Here is a 26,337-nt window from a genome sequence, read left to right as displayed (position 1 = left end):
GCTCCGTTGTTTGTAGCTCGCCATTCTCTTTCCTAACTCCTCATGCTCTCTTCTCGTAGTGTCTTTAGTACTTCGGGTTTTGGCATCTTATTGAAGGATACTGGCTTGTTGATTCTGGCAGCTTGTTCGGCAAGAAGGTCTGCTAATTCATTGCCATAACTTATACACCGAAGTGAGCCTTGACCCACCAGAATCCTACTGTCCAGTGGTTGCTTTTCAGATAGCTCAATACCTGCCTGATGTTTTCTATTAAGTGGTTGTATGCATGTATGTATATTACTTACGGTTAAACATGCATACTTCTATGTTTGGCAAGACGTGTGTAAGTCTGAGTCTACAATATGTTCATATTATGCGAGTATACGTTTGAATAATGGACTTATACCACAATACAATTCAAAAGATTGGAGGTTGATGCTATTAATATCTTACGCAGGCAATTGATAGAGAGATTAAAAATAAAACATGGACATAAGAATCCAGCTAGAACAGATAAAAATATATAAACAACACCGGCATGATCAATAGACCATGTAGTGAGAACGACTGCATTTAGAACTACAAAGAAATTACAGAACTACACGGCAAAAAGTTAAAACTTCGAGGAGACTATCTTTGAAGCAAAACTGGATTATCGAAAATGTGATGAAGGAAAAATATGGTCTATTAGCCGTTGTTTTTAATAATCATAAAATTAAATCGTATCTTCTTCTTCTTCTTCTTCTTCTTCTTTCCCTTAGTTTAACCTCTCCCTTTTAGGTTCATTTATACGACCCACGCCACCCGGGCCTTACAGGGTCGCGACCTGTCGGGTGAGGAATTAATCTATGGATCATATACATACTTTTTTGACCACACAAGGACATGGAGGGTCTCCCTAGATGAGGGATCAGCTCAATGCCAGGGCCAACTCCGATACAACACAAACATTTAAGACTTACACATCATTCACTCACAATTATGAAAGGGTTAAGGGAAGGATCGCCGTCCATGGCTGGACTTTCAAGAGGTATAATCCCGGCATTTGCCTGGAAATAACTGAGGACACCATGAAAAACCTCAGTTACGATTTCCGGCCCCTGGGAGCGAACCCCGGACCTCTCGAATGCAAGGCCAGTCCTCTACCACGTCGACAGGCCGCTCGGTTAAATCGTATCTGTTCTCTTTTAATCCAAAACTTTGCATCTAATTCCATTTACTGATGCTTACTTACTCACTCGTTCACAAGTAGCTTTTGAGGAAGCCGGAGGTTCATTGCCGCTTTCACATAAGCTCACCATCAGTCCTTATTCTGAATAAGATTATTCTAGTCCCTATCATCATATCCCAACTCCCTCAAATCCATTTTAATATTATCCTCCCATCTACGTCTCAGTCTCCTCAAAGGTATTTTTTCCTCAGGTCTCCCAACTAAGACTCCATATGCATTTCTGGATTCGCCCATACGTGCTACATGCCCTGCCCATCTCAAACGTCTGGATTTAATGTTTCTAATTATGTCAGGTGAATAATATAATGCGTTCAGTTCTGCGTTGTGTAACTTTCTGCATTCTCCTGTAACTTCGTCCCTCTTAAAAGTAAATCCATGGCGCTACAGTCCATGAAGGGCCAAGACCGACCAGCCGGCTGTTGGCCTTACGTCCACATGCCGAAGCAAAGGTGGACGATCATCCAACCAGAACGGAGGAACCATACGTTAAAACGATAATCCCCCAGCCGTTTAGGCTGGTTTGCGAAACCGGATTTTCGCTGCCTATCGTAGCTCCCCAAGTGCATCACGACGCTGGGTGGGCACCGGTCCCATATACTGGCCGAAATTTCATGAGAAAATTTCTTCCCCCATGAGGACTCGGACCAGCGCGCATTCCGTAACGCGAGTCCTAGGCAGGGTGCCTTAGACCACGACGCCACGGCGCGTCATCCCTCTTAGCTCCAAATATTTTCTTAAGAATCTTATTCTCAAATACCCTTAACCTCTGTTTCTCTCTCAAAGTGAGAGTCCAAGTTTCACAACCATACACAACAACCGGTAATTTAACTGTTTTATAAATTCTAACTTTCAATTTTATTGATACCAGACAAGATGAAAAAAAAGCTTCTCAAGCGAATAACAACAGGCATTTCCCATATTTATTTTGGCTTTAATGTCCTCGCGGATGTCATTTATATTCGTTACTGCTGCTGCAAGGTAGGCTTATTTAAAATTTTCTTTTTGAAAGGATAAATTTGCAATTTTTATATTTCCATTTCGTACTATGTTCTGGTTACAAGAAGTAATCATATAGGGTACTTCGTCTTTTCGGGGCTTACTTCCAAACCTATCTCCTTACTTGCTTCTAGTAAAACTCCCATGTTTTTCATAATAGTTTGTGGATTTTCTCGTAACATATTAATTAAGATGATATGTAATTTAGTTGATATGTAAATAAATTAAGGTGAAATGTAATTAATTTAGATGATATATAATTAAGTTGATTTGTAATTAATTAAGGTGATGTATAATTACTTAAATTCGTAATAGTTGGGTGAAATAGAAGTACTTATAAGTTAGATTTACTTTTGCTTATTTTAGGCGTTATTATAGAATAGTTTTTATTTATAGTCCTAGGTTTATTGCATCTATTTATTTATAGTTAGAAATAAATTTAGGTTTTTTAATTTTATTTTTATTTTATTGATGTAATTATTGTATAATTGTAATGGTATTATTGTATATTATATATCACTGCCACCGGGTGTATACCCAATTGTAGAGTCAATAAATACATACATACATACATACATAAATACATACATATTCACGTCATCCGCATAAACAAGCAGCTGATGCAACCGTTCAATTCCTTAACCTTTTTTGTTTTCCTGGACTTTCTTAATGGCATATTCTAGAGCAAAGTTAAAAAGTAAAAGTGATAGTGCATCTCTTCGCTTTAGAATGGAGTGAATTACAGAAATATACGTCAAAAAGACAAAAAGTCGAAGAGGCCATCTTTAAAGCAGCATAGGATCATAGCAAATGTGGAGATGGAACAAAAGTAGACCTATGGCCTATTTCCGATTCTTTTTAATAGTCATAAAAGTAAATCGTATTCGTCCGCTTTAATCCAAAAACTGGTAACTAACTCCCTCACCATACAAAAATTTCTGCGTCATTACGTAATCCATCGAAATGAACTGCTATTGTTAAGCTATTCTTCGACATGAGATTTTCACCGTACACAGCGCTAGTAATCGTATGCCTGCTCCTGAATCAGTTAATGTGCTCTCAAGACGGCGTCGTGATGGAGAATTCATTAGCGAATGACATTGTTTTATCAGACACGACGCTGATTTAGTGAAAGTCTTTTAATTAATTCCAAGAGAAGCGCTGCTTGACCTCTCCTTCAGTCAACGTGGGTCAGGAAGAAAAGGGTCCACTGAGTGAAATGTTCGACAAAGATGATAGAATCTGGGACGACAAAATTATTCCAGTCCATGTCTTACTTTTCAATTCTTTATCCAAGAGTACGGCCACGAAAAAATTTAATAGGGATTGTAAATATGAATTTTATTAAAATGTATCTCGTGTTTCTATCTGCACATAAAGTCTCCGTTATACTTAAAAGTTTAAACAATGATCAGGACAAGGATTTAGAAGCCATGGAGTACATTTCCATAGCAAGATCACTTAACTATAAGCAAGGCAATTGAAGGGTTCAGAGCCATAGTGGGCCAAGTGCCAGTTATTAAAAACAGAGAAAGCAAGAGTTAAAGTTAAGTGAATACCATAGTTTACTGCAGATTGACATATCATTTAGTTTTTAATGTGTATACTTTATATTACTTGCTATATGTTTCCATTGAATTGTGATAAAAACTTCAGTTTAACCCTTGTTATCTACGGTTTTAGTAAATGGCGCTTGGCCCACTATGGTTCCGAATCCTTCAATTATTAGAGGTTCGATAATTCAGCTGTAAGAAAAAGGGGAAATATTAGATTTCACCCTTTTATGGTAATAGTGATGTGATGAAAATATTGGTTTTTTAACTGTGTGTTAAATGTTATGTCCTAATATGAAAAACGAAACTTACATTTCATAAGGATTTTACTGTTTTTGTAATATTAACATCAAATACTAAAAATGAATTGCTATATCCAAAGAATGGATATGAAAATAATTCTTCAAATAAGATTTTATAAGATGTTGCATGAAATAATACACATAAAGTTGCATTTCATATATTAAATGTTGCGCAGTACAAATATTTAAACATGTTTTGAAAAATTCCAAAATAATGTCTTAGAACTTAAGTATTCAAACTGTCTAATAATATAAGGTAAGTTAATGAACACTGAACATATTTATATTAGTGCTGTCTTTTGATCAAAATATTTAATCGATTAACTATTTGAATTTAATCGATTAATCTATTAATCGAGTTTTGAACGATTATTTTTAAGTTTTAATATACTATAATACAGAATTATTGTTAAATTTAATGTGTCTTCAGAGATAAGCATAAGTATAAAATCTTGTACGTATATCTGTATATACTGTATCGTTATATTACAAAACAATGCTATTTTAGTTATTACCTAACCTATTTATTATGTAGGCTTATAATTTATTTTGTCAATTTCTCCTTATATTTTTGAGACAAAAAATATATGAAGACTCACCTAGTTAATACTTCCTCATCCATGATTTTAAACATGCAAGTGCATTCACATGCTCCGAATGAAGTGCCGCTCTACTTTTAGTAACAATGTTTCCTGCATCAATAAACACGATTTCTTTTTCTGTCAAGCACTTCTCGACTATAGTTCAATTTAAATCCAAACGTTTCATCGAGTTTACCTCTGTAATTCTCATATGACATAATGGAGTTTTCGCTTTTCACTGACCACAGAAATCGAATTTTTTCTTTGGAGCAAACTAAAGACACAAGTATCATCAACAGACTCAGTATAGAAACTGGAACAGTTCAGTGGTCAATTGTGATCGGATTACAAAATTTTAGAAATAGAAGAAAATAGTTACTCTCTCACTTGCACACAGTGTAGCCAGCCATGGCTAAGGGATGAGGGGGGCGATTCTCAGAAAAGTATGCAAGTTATTTCATATGTTAGGAAGATGAGCTGACAACAAGGTGGAAGTTTTCTTGGAAAACCATAAAACTTAATAAGTGTTTCAACTTTCAATAGAGGTAGACCAAGTCACTGTCCTCATCTCCATCTTTTTCTGAAGTGTTTGTGCCTTATGCTACCTGCTATCTACTTTGCAGTTATAAAATAACCGTACTATTGTGCTTTGAAGTAAGTAATTTCTGAGAGACCAATATTGTCGGGAGTTTTAGTCTGAGTTTGCATTAACAAAATAATAATGACTATCAAGTACATTCGATTAATTTTAATTGACTCGATTATTCGATTAAATATTTTTGATCGATTAAGCTTACAACAAAAATTGAACGATTAATCTGATCGATTAATCGATTAAATCCCACAACACTAATTTGTATAAACGTTTATCAAGCTTTTTTATATTAAAAGATAAGATCTTCCCTTGAAGTTCAGAAAATTCCGACATATTAGTTAGCTGTTTCAGTTTGCAAGTTCCTTTACCTATGAAAATCGCCGTATGCCTGTGAGTGATGTGATGCCTTAAAGAAACGTAATTATCGCTGCACAGGTTGTATTTAACGTGTAGGTTTCAGTGAACTGCGACAGAAGTCTTAGGCAAATAAAAAACCCAAAAAATTATTAAAATATGTCGTGAATGCAACGTTAATAAATAATTCATCCGCTCAGAATTTTGCACACAGAAGTACGACGCCGATTATTAGGTGAAGACGAAGTTTCTGAGATAATATCGACTTAAATGTACTTACTATAGCCTATCAGTAATACTAATATCTCGTAAACATAGGTTTCTTGTTCTGAAAATATTTCACACAAATTTTAGGGAACTGCAGAGCAGAAAACTACCACCAATTGATACAAGAGATGATGAGAAACAATCAAATTATGCGCTGTGTTCAACGAATATCTACTTCTTTCTGAACAACTTAGGAGCTATAAGTGACGAATAGGGGGAGAGTTTTCATTCAGATATCGCTACAATGGAGCAACGGTTCAAGGAAGATGTAATCAAGCATTGGCTTACGATTACTAAATCGTTTTTATAAAGGAAACATTCCAGTTGCCATTTGAGAGAAAAGGTCAGTTTCTATATATTTTTTTATTCATTTCGAGGACTTTACGTTAATTTATTAGCGTGTTTTAATTTTAGAAGGTAGCTTGCTATTAATGTAGCAGTATTCAATAGCTACAGCATAGCAGCCTTTGGGGATTCACTTACTAGAAGTTACACAGATAGGTGCATTCATTCTACTTGGGCTCGCTACTACACGGAATACGGAGGCGGCAGTTACGCAAGCACAAGCCGAATAAACAGGCACCGATAAGGCGGCATGACGTAGACTACAAGTCTGTTGTTCTGCAGTGCGATTTAACCCGTAAGTGGCGAGGTATTTTTCTTGTCACGTAACTGGTGAGTTGGGGATTGCACTTACCCCAACTTAGAAACTTGTATCGTAGCACTCAGATAAAGAAACTGAATTTTTAATTGATATAATCAAGTTTTTATTTGTTTTAACTAGATTTGCTTTAAAATTAGGGAAGCAGGTAGCATAATGAGCAATGAAAAAGAAAAATATATATCTCCGCACATCCACCTGGCGCAGGCTTCTTTTCTTACAATGGCTGGGGTACTCACAGCCACCACCTCACCAATTACGGGTTAAGTTCCTTGTTTGTATCTACTACCTACGACATGATTATAGGATTTACTATAGAACTAAGAATTTCCATTTGTTGTAATTCTGTAAAAAGCGAATCACCTGCCTATTGTCGTAAAGAATTTCGGTAACAATTTCCTGAGGTTAATCCATGCAATAGGAGAACATTTCATAAAATAGTGAACAAATTCAAAACTACGGGATCAACATTGGGCCAGAAATCAAAAAGAAAACGAGAAGATATATCCAATATTTCGAAAGCAGAGCTGCAACATTTGGATCAAAGTGTGTTTAGACGCTACAACGGCTGCCTCGCAGCATACGGAGAACACTTTCAACGTCGTCTTTCAGAAGATAAAACTGTCTGTTCCTTGGTTTATCTCTCATGTTTTAACTAACAACCGACCGTTCTGCGGGTCGCGTGAGGGCAGCTGCTCTGCTTAATGCCGTATATGCTGAATTTCCGCGAGCGGGCCCTAGCAAAATTAACGCTCTGCATAATTTTAATATGTAAGAAATAAGCAGGACTTTTCAAACTAAAGAACTCACATTTTAATAAAAATGCATGACTATTAGGCAAACTTCAAGCTATCATGTTTGTGTTTAGAAAGTGCGAATTAGGTGAGTCTACTAAGGTTATAAAAATATTTTGTTTCGCTAGTATAATTGCACAGAAAGTTAACAGCAAAAATAAAATTTTAAAATATCGAATTGTCACTAAATGAACCGTTCAGAGCAAAAGTGGTGTAAGTCAAAATTGGGTAATGAGGTTTAAAGTAAACATTCTGTAAAATACAGCGCAAAGTAGTAATTAATATGGTCTTCTTGCTATCCACTGACTACTAATAGTTTAAATAAATTGAATATTAATTGCTACTTTGCGCTGTATTTTACAGAATATTTACTTTAACCCTCATTATCAATTTTTGACTTACACCACTTCTGCTCTGAACGGCTCAAATGTTGCTTACCACATCATACAATACCTTATCGACGGCGCAGTTCAAAACGGAAGCAACTCAAAATTCAAGGTTTTGATAAACCAGAATTTTAAATTTGTTATTAATGGAGAAAGATTCGCTCCGACGCCGAGAGACAAACCGGGATCCCCAGTTCTACTCAGTTCTCTAACCACTGAGCTACTCCGAAGTTCAGCCTACCGCACCGGATCCAATCTTTCTCTTTTTGTTTCTCTTCTCTTAGTGGTCTTACTTCATGTTCGACTTATACATTATATATATTAATAGTCATCACACAAGGAGTGCACTTATTTGAGTGACTTGATGGCCAGAGTTCCTACAGTATATGCACTGCTGGACGAATAATCTATGTAAAGATTTCTTTTTGGTCCTAAGGAATTTTTCTGTGACGGTAAAAAGTAAGGCCACTAAGGGAGAAGAACCAAAAGGAGAAAGATTCTATCCGGTGCAGTGGGTTGAACCTCGGAGTAGCTCAGTTGTTAGAGCGCCCAGTGTGTAGAACTAGGGGTCCCGGGTTCTATCCTCGGCACCGGAGCGAATTTTTTTTCCATTAATAGCAAATGGTAACCATCAGAGGTAATTCTGTAGGAAAAAAGAATAATCTTTACGTACTGAATTTTAAAGCTTCATGTTGCTGTGATAAATAAAATTAACACACTCTAATTTCAAACTTATAGCATATATAAAACATCATTGTTAGAATTCGAAATAATTTCATTTTTTTTATTTTTAACATAACATAGGCGTAAAGCTTTAAAATGAAATTAATATTTGACGAGAAAAATTCGCTCCGGCGCCGGGGATCGAACCCGGGTCCTCGGTTCTACGTACCAAGCGCTCTGGCCACTGAGCTACGCCGAATTCAATCCACAGCACCGGACCGAACCCTCCTCCTTCAATGTTTCCCTTTGTGGCCTGACTCCAAGTTAGGCGTATATGTTGACGTATATTTCCAATGTCAACTGCCATTATACTAGGTCAGCTGAGTGACTTGTTTGGCCCGGATTCCGCAGTTACGTGCACAGGAATCGGTACAAATATATGCACTGCAGCTACGAGAATATTATAGATTTATTAATTAGTCCTACAGAATATCTATGATATTGACAATTAATATTTGAGGAGAATGGCAGTTGACATTGGAAATATACGTCAACATCAGGACACAAAGGGAAACATTGAAGGAGGAGGGTTCGGTCCGGTGCTGTGGATTGAATTCGGCGTAGCTCAGTGGTCAGAGCGCTTGGTACGTAGAACCAAGGATCCGGGTTCGATCCCCGGCGCCGGAGCGAATTTTCCTCCTCAAATATTAATTGTCAATATCACAGATATTATTCTGTAGGACAAATTAAAAAATTTATAATATTCTTTAAAATGCAAGTTTCTCAAAACTTTAAATTTTGAGTTGTGTCCTTTTTGAACTGGGCCGTCGATTTATATCGATTTCACAAAGTTGAGCATCGCCTAAGCGTTCTTACAATCACTTAAATCATTAGTTACATTTTTCTTTTATTTTTTTTCTAATCTCTCGAATAACGTCTGCATTGATAGGCATGAATTGCTTTAGGATTGAACACGTTCGCATTTTAAGGAAGAGAAAAAAGAAGAGCTTTCTAAAATAACACGGTTTCTGCTGTACGCCAACGCGAATTTGAAAGCGATGCTCCTTGGCTTTCCTGCGACCGAAGGAAGTGGCTATTTATTACTAAACGCTCAGCGGGTTGCCTACGTGCAGCCGGCTCTTCCTTCATTTTAACCCATGTGAGAGTTAGAAGGGACTAAGAGGCAACTCCGTATTCAATTTCAACATCCTTATTATACTTTCACTTTAAGATTTCGCTTTTCGGAAGAGAGCCAATAACTGATGTAATTATTGTTGTGAGTAGCGGAGGACTCAAGACTAAGAGAAGAAGACTGCGTAATGTATGTTCTTTCTACAACCTTTCTGAGAAACACCAATTACAAGTAGGAGGATTCTCTTATGACGCAAGTGAAATAACATTGCAGCTTGAAAGATACGATAGGGTACACTGAAATGAAGAGAAAACCTATATTACGTTCTGCAATTAAATACACGCTTAATTAGAAAACTGAGTTTGAAGTTGCAGCAGTCTGGCAACATCGCCGTTAACACAATTTTTAATAGATTATTTTACTACGCTGTATCAACATCTCAGGTTATTTAGCGTCTGAATGAAATGAAGGTGATAATGCCGGTAAAATGAATCCAGGGTCCAGCAACGACAGTTACCCAGCATTTGATCGTATTGGATTGAGGGAAAACCCCGGAAAAACCTCAACCAGGTAACTTGCCCCGACCGGAATTCGAACCCGGACCACCTGGTTTCGCGGCCAGACGCGCTAATCGTTACTCCACAGGTGTGGACGCCGCTAACACAATGATCTTCCTTCTCGTAAGAGGTCAACGAGCTAAGATCTGTCTCCCTAGGTCAGGCATGTCAAAGTACTGTAAATCATAGATGGCATTTGCCATAGCCGTGGTTCGACTTCTCTACAGTGGCCATATGATTTACAGATCACATGAGAGTTCGATTGCTCGAAATTCAGTTACTAGTCTCTCGAAGTTAAGTTACTACTCTCTTGAATTTAAGATACTAGTCTCTAGAAGTTGAGTTAGTAGTCTCTCGAAGTTAAGTTACTAGTCTCTCGAAGTTAAGTTACTACTCTCTCGAAGTTAAGTTACTACTCTCTCGAAGTTAAGTTACTAGTCTCTTGAAATTAAGTTACTAGTCTCTCGAAGTTAAATTACTAGTTTTTCGAAGTTAAGTTACTAGTCTCTCGAAGTTAAGTTACTAGTTTCTCGAAGTTAAGTTACTAGTCTCTCGAAGTTAAGTTACTAGTCTCTTGAAGTTAAGCGACTAGTCTCTCGAAGCTAAGTTACTAGTTTCTCGAAGTTAAGTTACTAGTCTCTTGTCATAGTAAACATCCTAAAAGAATTGGCTGTAGTCTGTTTCAGAAGATATAAAGTTTTTTTTTGTTTTTGTGTTGAGTTTACTTTTTTTTTTAAGTGTATTATTATTGCAGTACTATAACACAGTTTTATAGTGGAACCAATAAGTAAAACAATGGTAATTTCTAAATATCGAGAGTTTAAGTACAATTACGTGCTGGACAACACTTACGACCGAAGTAGATATTTTCTTGTGCAATATTTTAAGCGTAAGATAATGTAATTTCAGTGATCTTAAAAATCGAATGTTTAAATTTTCCATTCTTAAAAATATTTTTAAAAAATCAGTAGTTTAGAATACATTATTCATTACTTGAGACGTGGGGGGAATAATGCATTATGTAATTAACTAATTAGATATTTTACAATAATCATGTTTAATATTACAGTTTCGGAGTAAACCGCTTGTATGAATTTATTTACAGTAACTACGAACATACTGTACACAGACTTATGGATTTTACGTATAGTATCCTAAATTTAACGTTTAAGGTAAGAATGTTTAATATATGTAAGTATCCCAAGTTTGTAGTTCGTAGTAGATTATTTTATATAGCGTGGAAAGGATTGCCACGTGAGCCGCAACCATCTCGCAGTGCTGACCTTGACAAGACTGTTGTACTCTATATGACTACAGTGTTGCAATCCATTTCGCATCGATCAGTGGCTTGAAATTAGTAATTTTAAATTAAATTTACACGAAACCCGTCCACTCTATACAAATGTGCCAGAGGAATAAATTATTGTTTATCAGATTCTGATCGATATGGACAAAATTACGATCCTATTCGCAATAGTTACCGAAAAAGAGAGTGATATATTTTTGGGAGGGGGAACATTTTTTTTCTGAGAAAACTATGAACATTCCACCAATATGGTATTACACTTTTTTGTTGTATACAACATGAGCTATTCGCTCTGAAAAGCTGCAGGGTTATTTCAGTTCCATCCTGTATATATCATCTTGGAAGTTCGTCAGTTTGCTACATTGGACCGAAGTGTTACTAGTGTTCCGACGGGAAAGATGGACTAGTTATAAGCAGGGGCAGGTATTTATGGAGTTTAATTTTATCATGTGTGTTTTTTAATATTGGCGTCGTCGAAGATTGTTGGAGATTGATTTGTACTCTTGGCGGAGATTAATGGGAATTTTGGAAAACAATCATTTTGTAATCGGAGTACTAATTCAGTATGAATATTACTTTCCAAATAAATTGACATTAAAAGGTTCGTTGGGTTCTGGTAAAAAAAGCGGTTTCAATAGGCAATATTTGTTGAAATAAACTGTATTTAATACATATTCATTAAAAAACGAAAATAAAAAAAAAACTTGCAGCCCTCAAATTAACACTTTCAAATTCTAGTGAAATATTCAATTCTCCGTCTTTTAAGTTCACTAATGTAATTCAAGTAAAAAAAAAATATCCGAAAAAACTCAGAATATGAAATTCGCTATAAAACGACGCAATAGTAATAATTCGCGAATGTGTTCATATTTCGCTGTTAGAACTCTATTTCGCGATTTGTTGTGATTGTTTTAACCGTATATTATTAATCAGAATCACTTAATTCGTAAAGATTAGTAAAAATCTATTGTATATCTATTGTGTCGTGATTTCCGCGATCTCCATAAATACGCGAACCTAGTTATAAGTTTTCTACTATGACAATGTTAAACATATTTTATGAGTAGTCTACCCATTATTTACACATTTTGCCAGGTTCATTATATTGGCATTTTGTACAGCCGGTTTAGAATTTCAGTTAGATATTAAATAGCCATATTATCCACTTTTGCTCAGCTGGACAGTGATTAGGTGTTGACGATCCTGTAATGCTTGAATATTAAAGACACAGGTCGTTTATTTGAACACATCGGGTATCACAAGGGATGAATTGTGAATGGTTTTCAGTTTAATGTTCAACATTACATTCATATGTATAACTGAATCCGCGTAAGTCAGGGAAAGTAAATTTGTGGGAAATTGAAAAAAAAATACTATGTTAGAGGAAAACTATCTGGAAATATATCATTCCCGACATGTGGGCTGATAGTCTAGGTCAGGGCTGCAAAGCTTTGCTTCAATTGTGGCACACGTCACAAGCCGGCACACGTGACTCATCCCTTCCTTTCACCCCCACACGTCATTGGATATGGTAGGGGAGAGGAAATATGTATGCGGAAGTGTCACAGATACTGTACGTAATTCAAGGCCGGGGGATTGTGGACGGAGAACAAACTCTTTCCTCATGATCCTACTCCTCTCTTCCCCAGTTCTGGTTGTTACAGGTTGTTAAGTTTCCAAAGTAATTATACGTATTATGCGGATGCTTAAGGTTTTATTGAGGTTTAAAATATGAATAAAGCCGTCCTTAAAAAAATGAATTTTATAGGCTAACAAGTAAAATCAAGTAAGGTAAAGATATTTTTAGATATTTTCGTGCTATTGTACTTGAATTACATTACAGGGAATCATACACAATAAACAAAGAGAATTTATAATAATTATAAATAAAAAAAAGGAAAATATCATGAATTGTAAAGAGAAATCAGTTTTTCACTTGGAATGCAGTAGGCCTACTGTTTTCCAGTCATCGTACGTTGCATTACTGTCTGTACGCCAGCTGAAAAGTTCTTCATAAAATTGCGTATGCTCACTGCGTCATTTTTTTTGCAAGTTTCAAACTTCTTTGTGTTTTATTGGCACTTTTCCTGCTGGGTAGACTGTTGGTGGACGGACAGATTATCGCAGAAATGCCATGAAGAATGCGTGGTTTACTAATTCATTGATACTACTAGACACTTTGATGTATCCAACTCTGCCATGTGTATACTCAGAGTGGAATAGGGAACACATTGCAAAATCGATTATCTCATTTATTTGTTGTTCCTTCTTTCTTCAGAAACAGCAGTCTTTTGTAACGTTTCTTCTGTTTTCAGTTATTCACACTCAATAACCATTGTCAATTGAATAGCTTTAAAACGGTGCAGTCGGCCTGGGTAGCGTGGTAAGCGATGACCTCCTGTGCTCGAGGTTGCGGGTTCGATCTCAGCCCAGATCAATGGCATTTAAGTGTGTTTAAATGCGACAGGCTCATGTTAGTAGATTTACTGCCATGTAAAGAACTCCTGCGTGACAAAATTCCAACACACCGGCGACGCTGATATAACCTCTGCAGTTGCGAGCGTCGTTAAATAAACCATTATTATAAAACGGTACACGTCACTGACTATTGCCAAATTAAAACAAATTCTGATTTTAATTTGCTTCTAACAAGCCAACGAAAAATGTTATTGGCGTCCTTTCAAACTAAAACGATGAGTTTATCGACACTACAATAAAAATGAAAATGTAAAAAATGATTACTTACGCCCTTTTTAAAAACATTAATTCAACTATGTTATTCAAAAACCATATGTGGTAGCATTGTGTAGTTAAAAATTTAATTTAAACTGTTAAATCATTGGGCGTACTACCTTTTGGGAATAATAATAATAATAATAATAATAATAATAATAATAATAATAATAATAATAATAATAATAATAATAATAATACTGAATGGACTGTGTAACATGAGGTATAGTTTCGATTTTTTCCCCAACTGGCAATAGGATTCATTTATAATTTCAAATACTTTCTCCATCGCATATATATTGAATTGGAGGTCCTCTATGATTACTACAACTCAAACACGTATGTTGACTTAATATTATTATTCTCTATCAATATTATTATTGTATTATATTTTCATACTTTGTATGTCTAATTTATTTTGACCTACTGTTCACACTTTATTATGCATTTTCCTTTCTTTGTATATGTTATATATTATGTCTCATTTCTACTCACTTGTTGTTTACATTATATTATGATTATCTACTTCAGTTTTTTGTGTAAAATTGTAGTGTACTTTACTTTGTAAATTTGTAGTGTTTTTTGTATCGCAGTTTTACTCCTGGTTGAGTGTTAGAGAAGGCCGCATGGTCTTAACTCTGCCAGATTAAATAAACCATTATTATTATTATTATTATTATGTTGATTATGATGTTGAATATGGTCACAAAGTCATTTAAATATGCGCTCCTGCATATATGACTTGTATCGTCTCAAATGCAGGTAGTAAGGCCGTAAAAGCATTACGAGACGGGTTCGGCCGGCGCCGTGGATCGTGTCCCGGCATAGCTCAGTTGGAAAGAGCGCTCAGCGCGCAGAGCTGAGAGGTCCTGGGTTCGATTCCCGGTGCCGGTACGAATTTTTCTCGTATTAAATAGTAATAATATATATTGGCTACTTCATAGTAGTCGTGTAGTATTCAATGAGGTGGGCGATACCTCATACAAAATGAATATGTGATGTATTAACTGTTAACATTTGTCACAAACTGATGTTGAATATGGCCACAAAGTCATTTAAATATGCGCTCCTGCATATATGACTTTTATCGTTTCAAATGCAGGTAGTAAGGCCGTAAAAGCACTACGAGAGGGCTTCGGCCGGCGCCGTGGATCGTGTCCCGGCATAGCTCAGTTGGAAAGAGCGCTCAGCGCGCAGAGCTGAGAGGTCCTGGGTTCGATTCACGGTGCCGGTACGAATTTGTCTCGTATTAAATAGTAATAATAATAATAATAATAATAATAATAATAATTATTATTATTATTATTATTATTATTATTATTATTATTAAATATTATTATTATTATTATTATTAAGACAGCCTCATCTGTGGTTCAGTGCTAGCATGCTGTCTTCTATCTAGGCGACTTGTGTTCGATTACCATCCTAGTCGTAATAGAATTTATGGTGGTGCACAAGGCTTTTCCTCGGATTAATCACGTCTCTCGTCTTCACTGCAACAACACTCTTCACTGTCCCTTATTTCTTCTAACATCTACAAGAAGTAAAATGTAGACCCAGGATAAGGAATGGAGGTAGTACGGTTTTGCAATGCTGCCATAAGCCGGAGTTACCAGACTCCATTTCCTCTCTAAAGCAGTTGCAACTCTATTCCCTCCCATATGAAATAAAATTCACGGAGGTCATGCACAAGTTCCTTCTGGGTTTAAATTGTTAAAGGCTAGTTTACACGACAACACTAGGTTTCACAACTGGTTTTTATTTGAATGCGCATGCGTGAAATGTAGTGGTGACACTGAGTTACGACACTAGAAAGTTTCGGCTGCTTCCAACTTTTCGCGAAACGAAACTTGTAGTTCCGAGGCGTTTCGACGTTAAACACGTTGTGATGTGTGAATTGATTCACAAAATGAGATGGGAAAATGAAGAAATTATCAAGTGTCTTGATTTATATGCAGTGAAAACTTGTTAGTGGGATTTCAATGACCAAAACTTTAAAAATAAGTAAAAAATGGAACTATTTCAAAGTCATTCTTAAATGATTATGATGATAACTTTTTGGATCTTCCACAACTACCTTCATCAATAAGTTTGCAGAACATCCTAAATGTGATCTTCTCTTAATCCATGCCCTAGTTCAGACTCATTTCTTTCCTCTTTTCTCATGTTCTAACTTCAGTAGTAACTTTCTGCTACTAATCAAGCATTTAAATGGATGAAATAAGCGCTGAGGTAGTTCCGGAAGTGAAAATTATTGAATTTATAAGAGTTTTTTTGTGGAGAGACAGTTGATAGTATATGCAACGCATAATAAAAGCCTAAACTAACCAAACCTAACCTCTCACAGATTTGTATAGCCTATACAAGGTGTATATAGGGTGGAGTGAAAATATGAAGTTTATGGAATCAAAATGTAATACCAGGGAAAAGTTGTCGGGTGATATCATAAATAGCAATGCAAAATATATTTCCTCTTGATTAATATTTAGAGGTGCCGCAAGAGCATTATATTTTCAAAAGTTCACAGTATTTTGAGGTTCAAATGGCTGAGACAGTCCTGCCACAAGTTTTAGAGAGGGCCAGCATAAAAGAGTGGGGGAAAGCGAGATGCGACATTACCACTCGGACGGACAGTAATTTTGGTAGTGTGGGAGAAAAGACTTCATGACCTTAAGGGTATATGTTCGTGAACGACCACAAAAATTATCAGAAAATGCAGGCTCTAAATTTAAAAAAAAAATGTATAAGGAAATAACCCCACAATAGGACAAAAATTACAAGGCACTACAACAAGACTTATTAGAACTTAAATATATAATAAAAGTGTAAAAAAAGGTTATTGATAATATTTTTAAGACTTCATTTTTTACTTTAAATTAATTTTCCAAAGTTTGAAAATTTTCACACATATTATTTCATAACTCCACAACCATTAGAGCTAGAATTCTGAAATTTTGTACACTGATTTAACATGCATTTATGCAAAAGGTGGACTATTGGTTTATTGGTTTATTATATATAATAGATCACAGACACATTACATACAACAATTTTACACAAAGATATATTATTATTTAAATACAATTTCTACGTTTTAAAAAGGTGGACTATAATAATGCCCATTTCTTTGAAAATAGAAATATTAGGTCACAAAACATTATGTAAATTTTTTATATATTTTATATATGACAAATAAAAAATTAATTGTATTAAAATAAACAAATCTACATGTCTGAGAGTAGTCTATTTTTCAGAAATAAGTTTTTATTACATGCAGGAAAAATATTGAAGTTGTCACAGAGATCATAACAATGTTATATTTACCAAATGATGTAACTGCAGAATTTGTTTTTTTTTTCATACTCTGATAAAACTGGTTTGAAAAATATTATTAGTAATCATTTTTTATACTTTTATCGGATATTTAAGTTCTAATAAGTCTTGTTGTGGTACCTGGTAATTTTTGTCCAATTGTGACTTCATTTTCTTATTATATTTTAGAAATTTAGAGCCTGCATTTTCTGATATTTGTGGTCGTTCACGTACATATATCCTTAAGTCTGCCAGAACAAATAAATAAACAAGTAAGTAAATAAATAATAAAAAGAAGTAAATAAATAACTAAATAAGTAAGTAAACAAATAAGAAAATACATACATTTTACTTGGTTATTTAACGACACTGTTTCAACTACTAGGTTATTTAGCGTCGATTGGATTGGTGCTAATGAGATGGTATTTGGCGAGATGAGGCTTAGAATTCGCCAGAGATTACCTGACATTCGCCTTACGGTTGGGAAAAACCTCTGAAAAAACCCAACCAATCCAAACGGGGATCGAACCTGAGCCCGAGCGCAACTTCGGATCGGCTGGTAAGCGCCTTAGCTGACTGAGCTACGCTGGTGGCAAATAAATAAATGAGTAAATACATAAATAATAAATAAATAAAAAATCAACCAATAAATAAATAAGTAAATAAATTAACAAATAAGCAACCAAACAACTAAATAAATACCATACTTCATATACTCTCATTGTTTAGTAGGCGAAAAACAGTAGTCGGATTTTCTTGATTCGCGAGTCAACAACTCTTTAATACACAAGCAGATTGGAGGGGTAAGACATAATCTCCCCCCCCCCTTAGCCATCTCTTAATCATTCAAAACTAAGCAGTTGGAACAGGGCGGCTCGTGAACTTGTGGATTGGGAGAGCTGCAGTAGATTTTGGTACATACAAATTTCACTTCTTGATACCGTTACTAATAAGTATAGGACAAAAATAAATGCACTACATATCGAAAAACCAAAACTTTCTCACTTAGTTGGAAGATGTCTGTGGCATAATTTGCTAATCGCTAAAAAAAAAAAAAAAAAAACTAATACCATCGATTTCAGTCTGAAATTCTGATCGGCAGACACTCAACTTGCAATCTACCAGTTAATTTTGAATTGTCTTAGAATTACCTTTAAATAGTGGCATGTTCCAAATGATTTTTGAGATTACTCACGGACTGTAGCAACCCACGAAATACACCAGAGTTCTTCGAATCGTTTTCTTCATCATGTCCCCTAAGGGGAAGTTCATATTGGCCACAAAATTTGATATAATGAATATTTTTTTTAATAATTTCACGATTTTTCTTCACTTCTTGATTATGTTTGAGAATGTTTGTTCTGTTCGCTTCACTTAATTGGGCAGCAATATTAGTTTTGCCTAACACAGCCAATGAAACAACATTTTTCAGGTGAGATTGCGAAGATTCATGCTTTTCAATTTTTAGGGGAAAATGTCCTAAATCTGTCACACCACTCCTAGTCTATGCAGTATCACCACCGAAGAGGAGGCAACCACAAATGCTTAGCGTAAATTTCATTGCTATACTTCCTTGTGTATATGCACTATTTCGGCTGGATTAAGCTTGAGTAAGATTTAAGTCGGGTAACGGACGACCCTTTAATTTCACTTTATTGCATCAATTTTCTCCGCAAGGGAAAGTTGAGAAAAATAAAATTAATATTCAGTAATTCACACACACTCATACTTGCACATTTGCACTGGTTAAGTTACGGTACTAAAACGTCACACCAAAGTAACACACAGATATACTGATGGTCAACAATTTTCTAAAACTGGAAAAGAAGTCTCTTTCGTATTTTTCGTGCTATATCAAAAGGATTATACTCGTGCAATCATTTTTAGTTAAGGCAAATATTAGGTTCTGCTGGAGGCTGGATATATATGTAATAATAAGGCAAAAGAGAATATTAATTTCGTTATATTAACTCGATAAGATTCTATAACAATAAGTATGTGAAGAGAAAATAAAAATTTTGTCATTAAGTTTCAAGGGAATAGAGAATCCATTTGACGTAGCATTACAATAGCGGTGTGGGATGGGAGGAAAGATCTTCCCTTGTCGCCTGGCTCTGCAAGCCACTGCAGCGAAATATGGGTTTTAAACAGCGGCAGTTTCCCTCTGCTTCCCTTCACCTCTCAACCCCCTGACCAAGCTAGACACACACTCTATGATCTGTCCCACCCTGCAGATCCCAGGACGACTTTGAATGCAGTGTCAATTCCAGTACAGTCGACGCGCAAAAAGATAATGCATAAGATAATAGTACATATTCCCGGCCAGATGAAATAAAAAGCAATTTACTAATAAAAGCTGTAACAATTTTTCTATGAATTAAAATAAATATTTTTATGTTCTTGTCAAAGCAGGGAGTGCTGCAGCTCCTCAGCTCTTATGGACGGGCCGCCCCTGAGTTTGAATATGTACACTGCTCGTCTCTCTCCTCTTATACCGCCCTCCTCCTACCTTCACCCGTACTGTAGTTTTGCGTGCTGTATTTTACATGACCGAATCTTTGCCGACCACTAGCGAAGAAAAAACATCAATACTGTTTAATTTTCTCAAAGAATAGAAAGCCACTCGAGTAGTGAAAACGACATAGAAGTAGCCTACTTGCTAGTAAGATTGAGTACATCTATGTGAAGTTTAGCACAAAGCTTTCATAAGGCGCCGCATAAGCAGAGAAGAAGAAATTACAAATTTACAAATGGCTTATGCGTATGAAACTCGCAGGTTCATTGCCGTCCTCACGTAAGCCCGCCACCGGTCCCTATCCTGTGCAAGATTAATCCATTCTCTATCATCATATTGAGTATTGCTTATCATTTTATTGTATATTGTTTATATTGTATATACCACTGCCACCGGGTGCTTGCCCCTTGCAGTGTAAATAAATACAGTACATACATATCCCACCTCCCTCAAATCAATTTTAATATTATCCTTCCATCTACGTCTCATGGCGTAAACATATTGAAACTAAACGTGAAGAATTAAATCTTAAAACATAAAAAATCTATTGGTTATTGGGACCTAAATCAAAACTGTCATTAGAAAATAAACTTCTTGTTTATAAAGTTATACTAAAATCAATCTGGACATACGGCATCCAACTGTGGGGAACTGCTAGCAACTCAAACATTGAAATACTGCACAGGTATCAGTCTAAAACTTTACGTTCCATTGTCACTGCACCATGGTATGTCCGTAATGATATCATTCATCGTGACCTCAACATTTCAACTGTGAAAGTAGAAATCTCTAAATTCAGTAAAAAATACCCGCACAGATTAAATCAACATCCCAATCATCATGCATTAAACTTGCTGGATAATAGTCAAACAATAAGAAGACTTAAAAGGACCAATGCTCTTGACCTTCCATTCATTTTTAATACATCTCTTTGAAATATTGTTATTTTTTCTTTTGGAGTGTTGTAATGGGATAACATCTCCACTCATGTCATACTCTTTTATAATATTTACTTATTTTCTCTTGTAGACAGATTGTAAATGTGGCGTGTGTTAAATAAAAAAAAAATCTAAGTCTCGGCCTCCCCAAAGGTCTTTTTCCCTCCGGCCTCCCAACTAACACTCTATATGCACTTTTCGAGTCATCCATACGTGCTACATGCCCTGCCCATCTCAAACGTCTGGATTTAATGTTCCTAATTATGTCAGGTGAAGAATACAATGCGTTGTGTAACTTTCTCTATTCTCCTGTAACTTCATCCCTCTTAGCCCCAAATCAAGAGGAGAAGAATAATTGAAATAAAATTATTTGTGAAAGGTTTCAGCAAGGCGAGACACTTAGGCCCTTCTTTCGCTAAAGATCCACCACACTGCTGTGGTTCGGTAGTTGGGGAAACTCTGTTATCGGACGAACGCTGGGTACGTACAGAGAACTTCTGCAACGAGATGAGTGCTTGGACGATATCCCCTACTCCCCTCTGATGCCCGTAGCGCCGCCGGGCGTCCAAAAGTAAGGTCAGGGGACTGGCGTCTCGCAGCCGGCAGTGGGGAGGCGGTTGATGTCCTATAGCGGCCACCGACGCGCAGTTCCCCAGACCTGCAGCACAAGGAAACACTTCCTGTAATGAGCACTCCATCTCACACACCAACAAAGATTGATGATTAGATAAATACTTAAGCCCATGCCATTCAACTATTCTGGAGTGTTGTTTTATGAAATTATGAGACACTCGACGAAAGTGTCAAGCGACGTGGCGCCGGCCGTTCTGGTTTAACATTATGATATAATCTATTATCAGTTCAGCAGCACCTACAAGGGCTTTACACAATTTTTTTCTATATTATAGGCTACACACATACACATACAGTATATTACATAAGTTACGTACATACATACATACATATATAAAGAGTATTCCACATTAAGAAGAAAGCATTGGTCTTACGGGTCTTGGCTAGTACCACAGTCTAGTATATACAGTCACGAAGCTCAATACTTAATAAATATGCATCCATGGATAGTTGCTAACCACCAGGATCGCTACTATCGCCTCATCACAGTCCCTTTCCCTAGCAGACGATAATAGTACATTATGCAACGAGCCTGTAATGGTAGTAATTAAGACGCGAGTATGTTTATGAAACGAGCGCAAGCGAGTTTCATAATTTTCATACGAGTGTCTTAATTACCATTATAGGCAAGTTTAATACGACTTTTTATGCTCGACCATATTTCTAACTTGAAATTATTCATAAGTATTCATGTTATTCTTATCTGACTGGGGAGCGGAACTGACCTTGTGTAATATCTTGTAAATTGTGAGATGTGCGCAGACGCGAAAGTATTGATGTTTTCCTAGAAACAAATGTCATTGACCTTGATATAATCTAGAGAGTAAAATAAAGATTAATCTTGATATAACCTTGAAATTGATTTATACATTGAAAAACGGATTGACAAATTGAATTCATTTGAATATTATTTACAATTAACGCTAATTATTATAGTAACAGAACATAACCTTCTGCGACAGTATTGGATTTCCAGCCTCCGTGACGTTTCCCTAGTTGACTTTCGATTGCATATCCGAGAATAATCGATACTTGCGCTTTCATATTGTTACAATGGTGTTTTCTAATTGGTGGAACACCTGAACTTTAATGAATAGGTGTACTTTAATGAGGTCCATTAAAGGACTGCTACCAAGTGTATAACTACATTTCGGTATGGTCGAGCATAAAATGTACTTTCGATACTGTGTTCTTTTGAAAAATTTACACCTTCCTTCCACTATTGAAATATGAAATACATAAGGTTTATATATTATTTTCATAAAATATATATTATATTTTATAAACTCACCTTCTTGAATCTTTCGGAAGGATAACTCTGACTTCTTTTTCTTACAATTTTATAGTACTACAAACGTCTCCTTGTCCCATATTATTATTCAAATTATTGTCTTTTAGTCAATTACAATCAATACAACCGGTAACGAACATTTCACAGTTTACACAACTTTTTTACTACAGTGCGAAATGCGGCAGAAATACGATCTAGACCAGGCCGTAATGTACAGTATGTTCGAGTTTTCTATTTCAGTGTATGGAGCTCAGTGAAATATTATATTATAACATCATTGCATATCAGTGCATAATATGTTCCAGAAATAATTACAAAACTGTGTTATTTTAATGTGAAGAGAATTTTACATGTTAACATAAACTCTTCGCATCAACGTTTTAAGTTTAGAATGGGAGCTATTTTGAGGTTTAATAAAAAGGAATATTAGTTAAATATAGTAAAGATAACCTATAATTTCCATACGACATGACATATGTAATGGCAGGGCACTGGAAACCAATAAAATTAGACAGAAAGGGGCAACTGGTATAGTAAACATAACCTATAATTTCAACATATCTAAATATCCGTGCGGTGCAACTGAAAATAGCTCGGGCGTATAAATTGGTTATCACTATTTTACACTAAATCTTGTTTTGAAATTAAGACTAGTATTGTCTGATTAAAAATCAACAAAAATATTTGCGGTCGAAATATATGTTACTCTTTATGCATTCCAACTAATGTATATGGTTGAAACGCCTCCCTTCGTGATCGGGTTAAGGGAGTCACATGGTCTGCTTTATGGCCTGTATCACGATAGCAGTGGGCAGTGGCACTGTCTACTGTTCCTAGCACTCGCGGCTAGCAACTATCGCGAGAAATGCAAAAAATCGTGACTAGACTGTGCTAGTACACTGTTGCCGCAAGATGCCTTCGTTAGTAGAACGAATGAAGTGTAGTATCTCTATCTCTCTCTTCCTAATACGCACAGCGTTCTAGCAAGTTTATACATTGAGTCCGATGAAATGATAAAAAACCTATTAATGCCATAATGATGCCTGCAAAAACATACATTATATTTTATATACATTAGAACTAGACTTCGGATATTTAAGCCATTAACCAACTTTTAGACACGATGAAAGAGTAATGGAACGGAGAAAAATTCTCTCCGGCGCCGGGATTTGAACCCGGGTTTTCAGCTCTACGTGCTGATGCTTTATCCACTAAGCCACACCGGATACCACCCCGGCGTCGGACAGAATTGTCTCTGATTAAGTTCCAACTCTTGGGTTCCCTCTAGTGGCCGCCCTCTGCACTACGTCATAGATGTCTATGAACGTAGGACCGAAGTCCACACATGTGCTGAGGTGCACTCGTTACGGCGCGCTTATTCCGTCGGATCCCGGCCAACTAGTCACTCATAACGAGTGCACCTCAGAAACAATTGTCTTATTTTTTTTATACTTTGTATGCCTCATGTATTTTTGACCTGCTGTTCACATTTTATTATGCTTTTTCTTTCTTTCTCTATGTTATATATTATGTCTGATTTCTTCTTACTTGTTGTTTACATTTTATTATTATTATCTTGTTCAGTTTTGTGTGTAAAACTGTAGTGTAGCCTACTTTGTAAATTTGTAGTGTTTTTGTAACGCGGTTTTTACTCCTGGCTGAGTGTTAGAGAAGGCCGTATGGCCTTAACTCTGCCAGGTTAAATAAAATTATTATTATTATTATTATTATTATTATTATCCGGTGTGGCTTAGTGGATAAAGCATCAGTACGTAGAGCTGAAAACCCGGGTTCAAATCCCGGCGCCGGAGAGAATTTTTCTCCGTTCCATTACTCTTTCATCGTATGATGGCGCAGAATATCTGCATGGAAATATCATATGTACTTCGGTACATTAAAATAATATATATATGATATGCGTAAATCACTTTGTGATTTAAGACGGCGCTTATTCCGTCGGATCCCGGCCAACTAGTCACTCATAACGAGTGCACCTCAGCACATGTGTGGACTTCGGTCCTACGTTCATAAACACCTATGACGTAGTGCAGAGGGCGGCCACTAGAGGGAACCCAAGAGTTGGAACTTAATCAGAGACAATTCTGTCCGACGCCGGGGTGGTATCCGGTGTGGCTTAGTGGATAAAGCATCAGCACGTAGAGCTGAAAACCCGGGTTCAAATCCCGGCGCCGGAGAGAATTTTTCTCCGTTCCATTACTCTTTCATCGTATGATGGCGCAGAATATCTGCATGGAAATATCATATGTACTTCGGTACATTAAAATAATATATAAACTTTTAGACAGCTCAACTAGGCTCCATAATGATCGAAAGTAAGCACTAAAATACAGTTTTACAGACCTAAAACGTTACTGCAATTACAAATAATATTAATAATAATAATAATAATAATAATAATAATAATAATAATTCATTCATAGTGTTCTGCCCAAGGGCAAATATTTCTCTGTAAATCCAGCATTCTCCAATCTTTCCTATTTTCTGCCTTCCTCTTTGTCTCCGCATACGATGCATATATCTTAATGTCTTCTATCATCTGATATCTTCTTCTGCCCCGAACTCTTCTCCCGTTCACCATTCCTTCCAGTGCATCCTTCAGAAGACAGTTTCTTCTCAACCAGTGATCCTGCCAATTTCTTTTCCTCTTTCTGATCAGTTTCAGCATCATTCTTTCTTCATCCACTTTTTCCAACATAGTTTCTTTTTTACTCTGTCCATTTCACACGCTCTATCCTTCTCCATATCCACATTTCAAATGCTTCTATTCGCTTCTCTTCACTTCGTCATAACGTCCATGTTTCTGCCCACACAATGCTACACTTCACACAAAGTGTTTCACTAGTCTCTTCCTTAGTTATCCTCCAGAGGTCCTTTTTGTAGCAAAAGCTTCCTTTGCCACTTCCACTTTCTTGAGAGAAATTAACCACTTCCCTGATTAACCCGAGTTAACTCGGGTTGCTAATTTGTGTCAAAATTTATTAACCCGATTTACCTCATTTGAGTCCCATTTTCGCTCCTAAGGATTATATCCCGAATATATACGTTTCCATTCTTTCATTAACCTTTTCCTCACTAGATGGCTACAGAAGTTAGTGATATTGCTACATCTGGTGGTGTTTTTTGTAATTCTTCCTTGCGAGTGGAATTCTATGCTCATATAGCATTCACACACAGTAGTGAGTAGATGCTAGTTAGTTTTTGGCGGTTTCTGATTGTGTTTAGTGTTTTTTATGCTGTTTTGTGTAAAGATGGATCAAGTTAGTCATTCCGAAACTTTTGATCAGGAATATATTCCTGTAGAAGATTAGGAAATGAAACATCGGTATCAGAAAACGAAGTTATAGACCAACAAACAAATTCAGATCAGTTGATGTCGCGTCTTTTCGACAGTGGTTTGAATAGAAGACATATGGCACCATTTCTTCTGCACCTGCGAGGTCCCCATTGCCTGAAATTTTAACATTGTTTCTGATAACGATAATTCTAAATTTTTTAAATTATTCTTTAATAATGACTTCATCAACAATATATTCGAGG

General features: G+C 36.1%; 1 protein-coding gene across 1 annotated transcript in view; it reads right to left on the bottom strand.

Annotated features, from left to right (window-relative positions):
* The window catches only part of LOC138712645 (uncharacterized), a 257,211-nt gene that overhangs the window by 11,319 nt on the left and 219,555 nt on the right, over positions 1-26,337 (bottom strand). The window contains exon 10 of the mRNA XM_069844613.1: positions 21,344-21,513. Within this exon, the coding sequence (XP_069700714.1) occupies positions 21,344-21,513 (170 nt within the window). The remainder of the gene's footprint in view (positions 1-21,343; positions 21,514-26,337) is intronic.

The sequence above is a fragment of the Periplaneta americana genome, chromosome 13 (genome assembly GCF_040183065.1).
Source record: "Periplaneta americana isolate PAMFEO1 chromosome 13, P.americana_PAMFEO1_priV1, whole genome shotgun sequence".
NCBI lineage: Eukaryota > Metazoa > Arthropoda > Insecta > Blattodea > Blattidae > Periplaneta > Periplaneta americana.
This window is presented reverse-complemented; position numbering and strand designations above follow the sequence as displayed.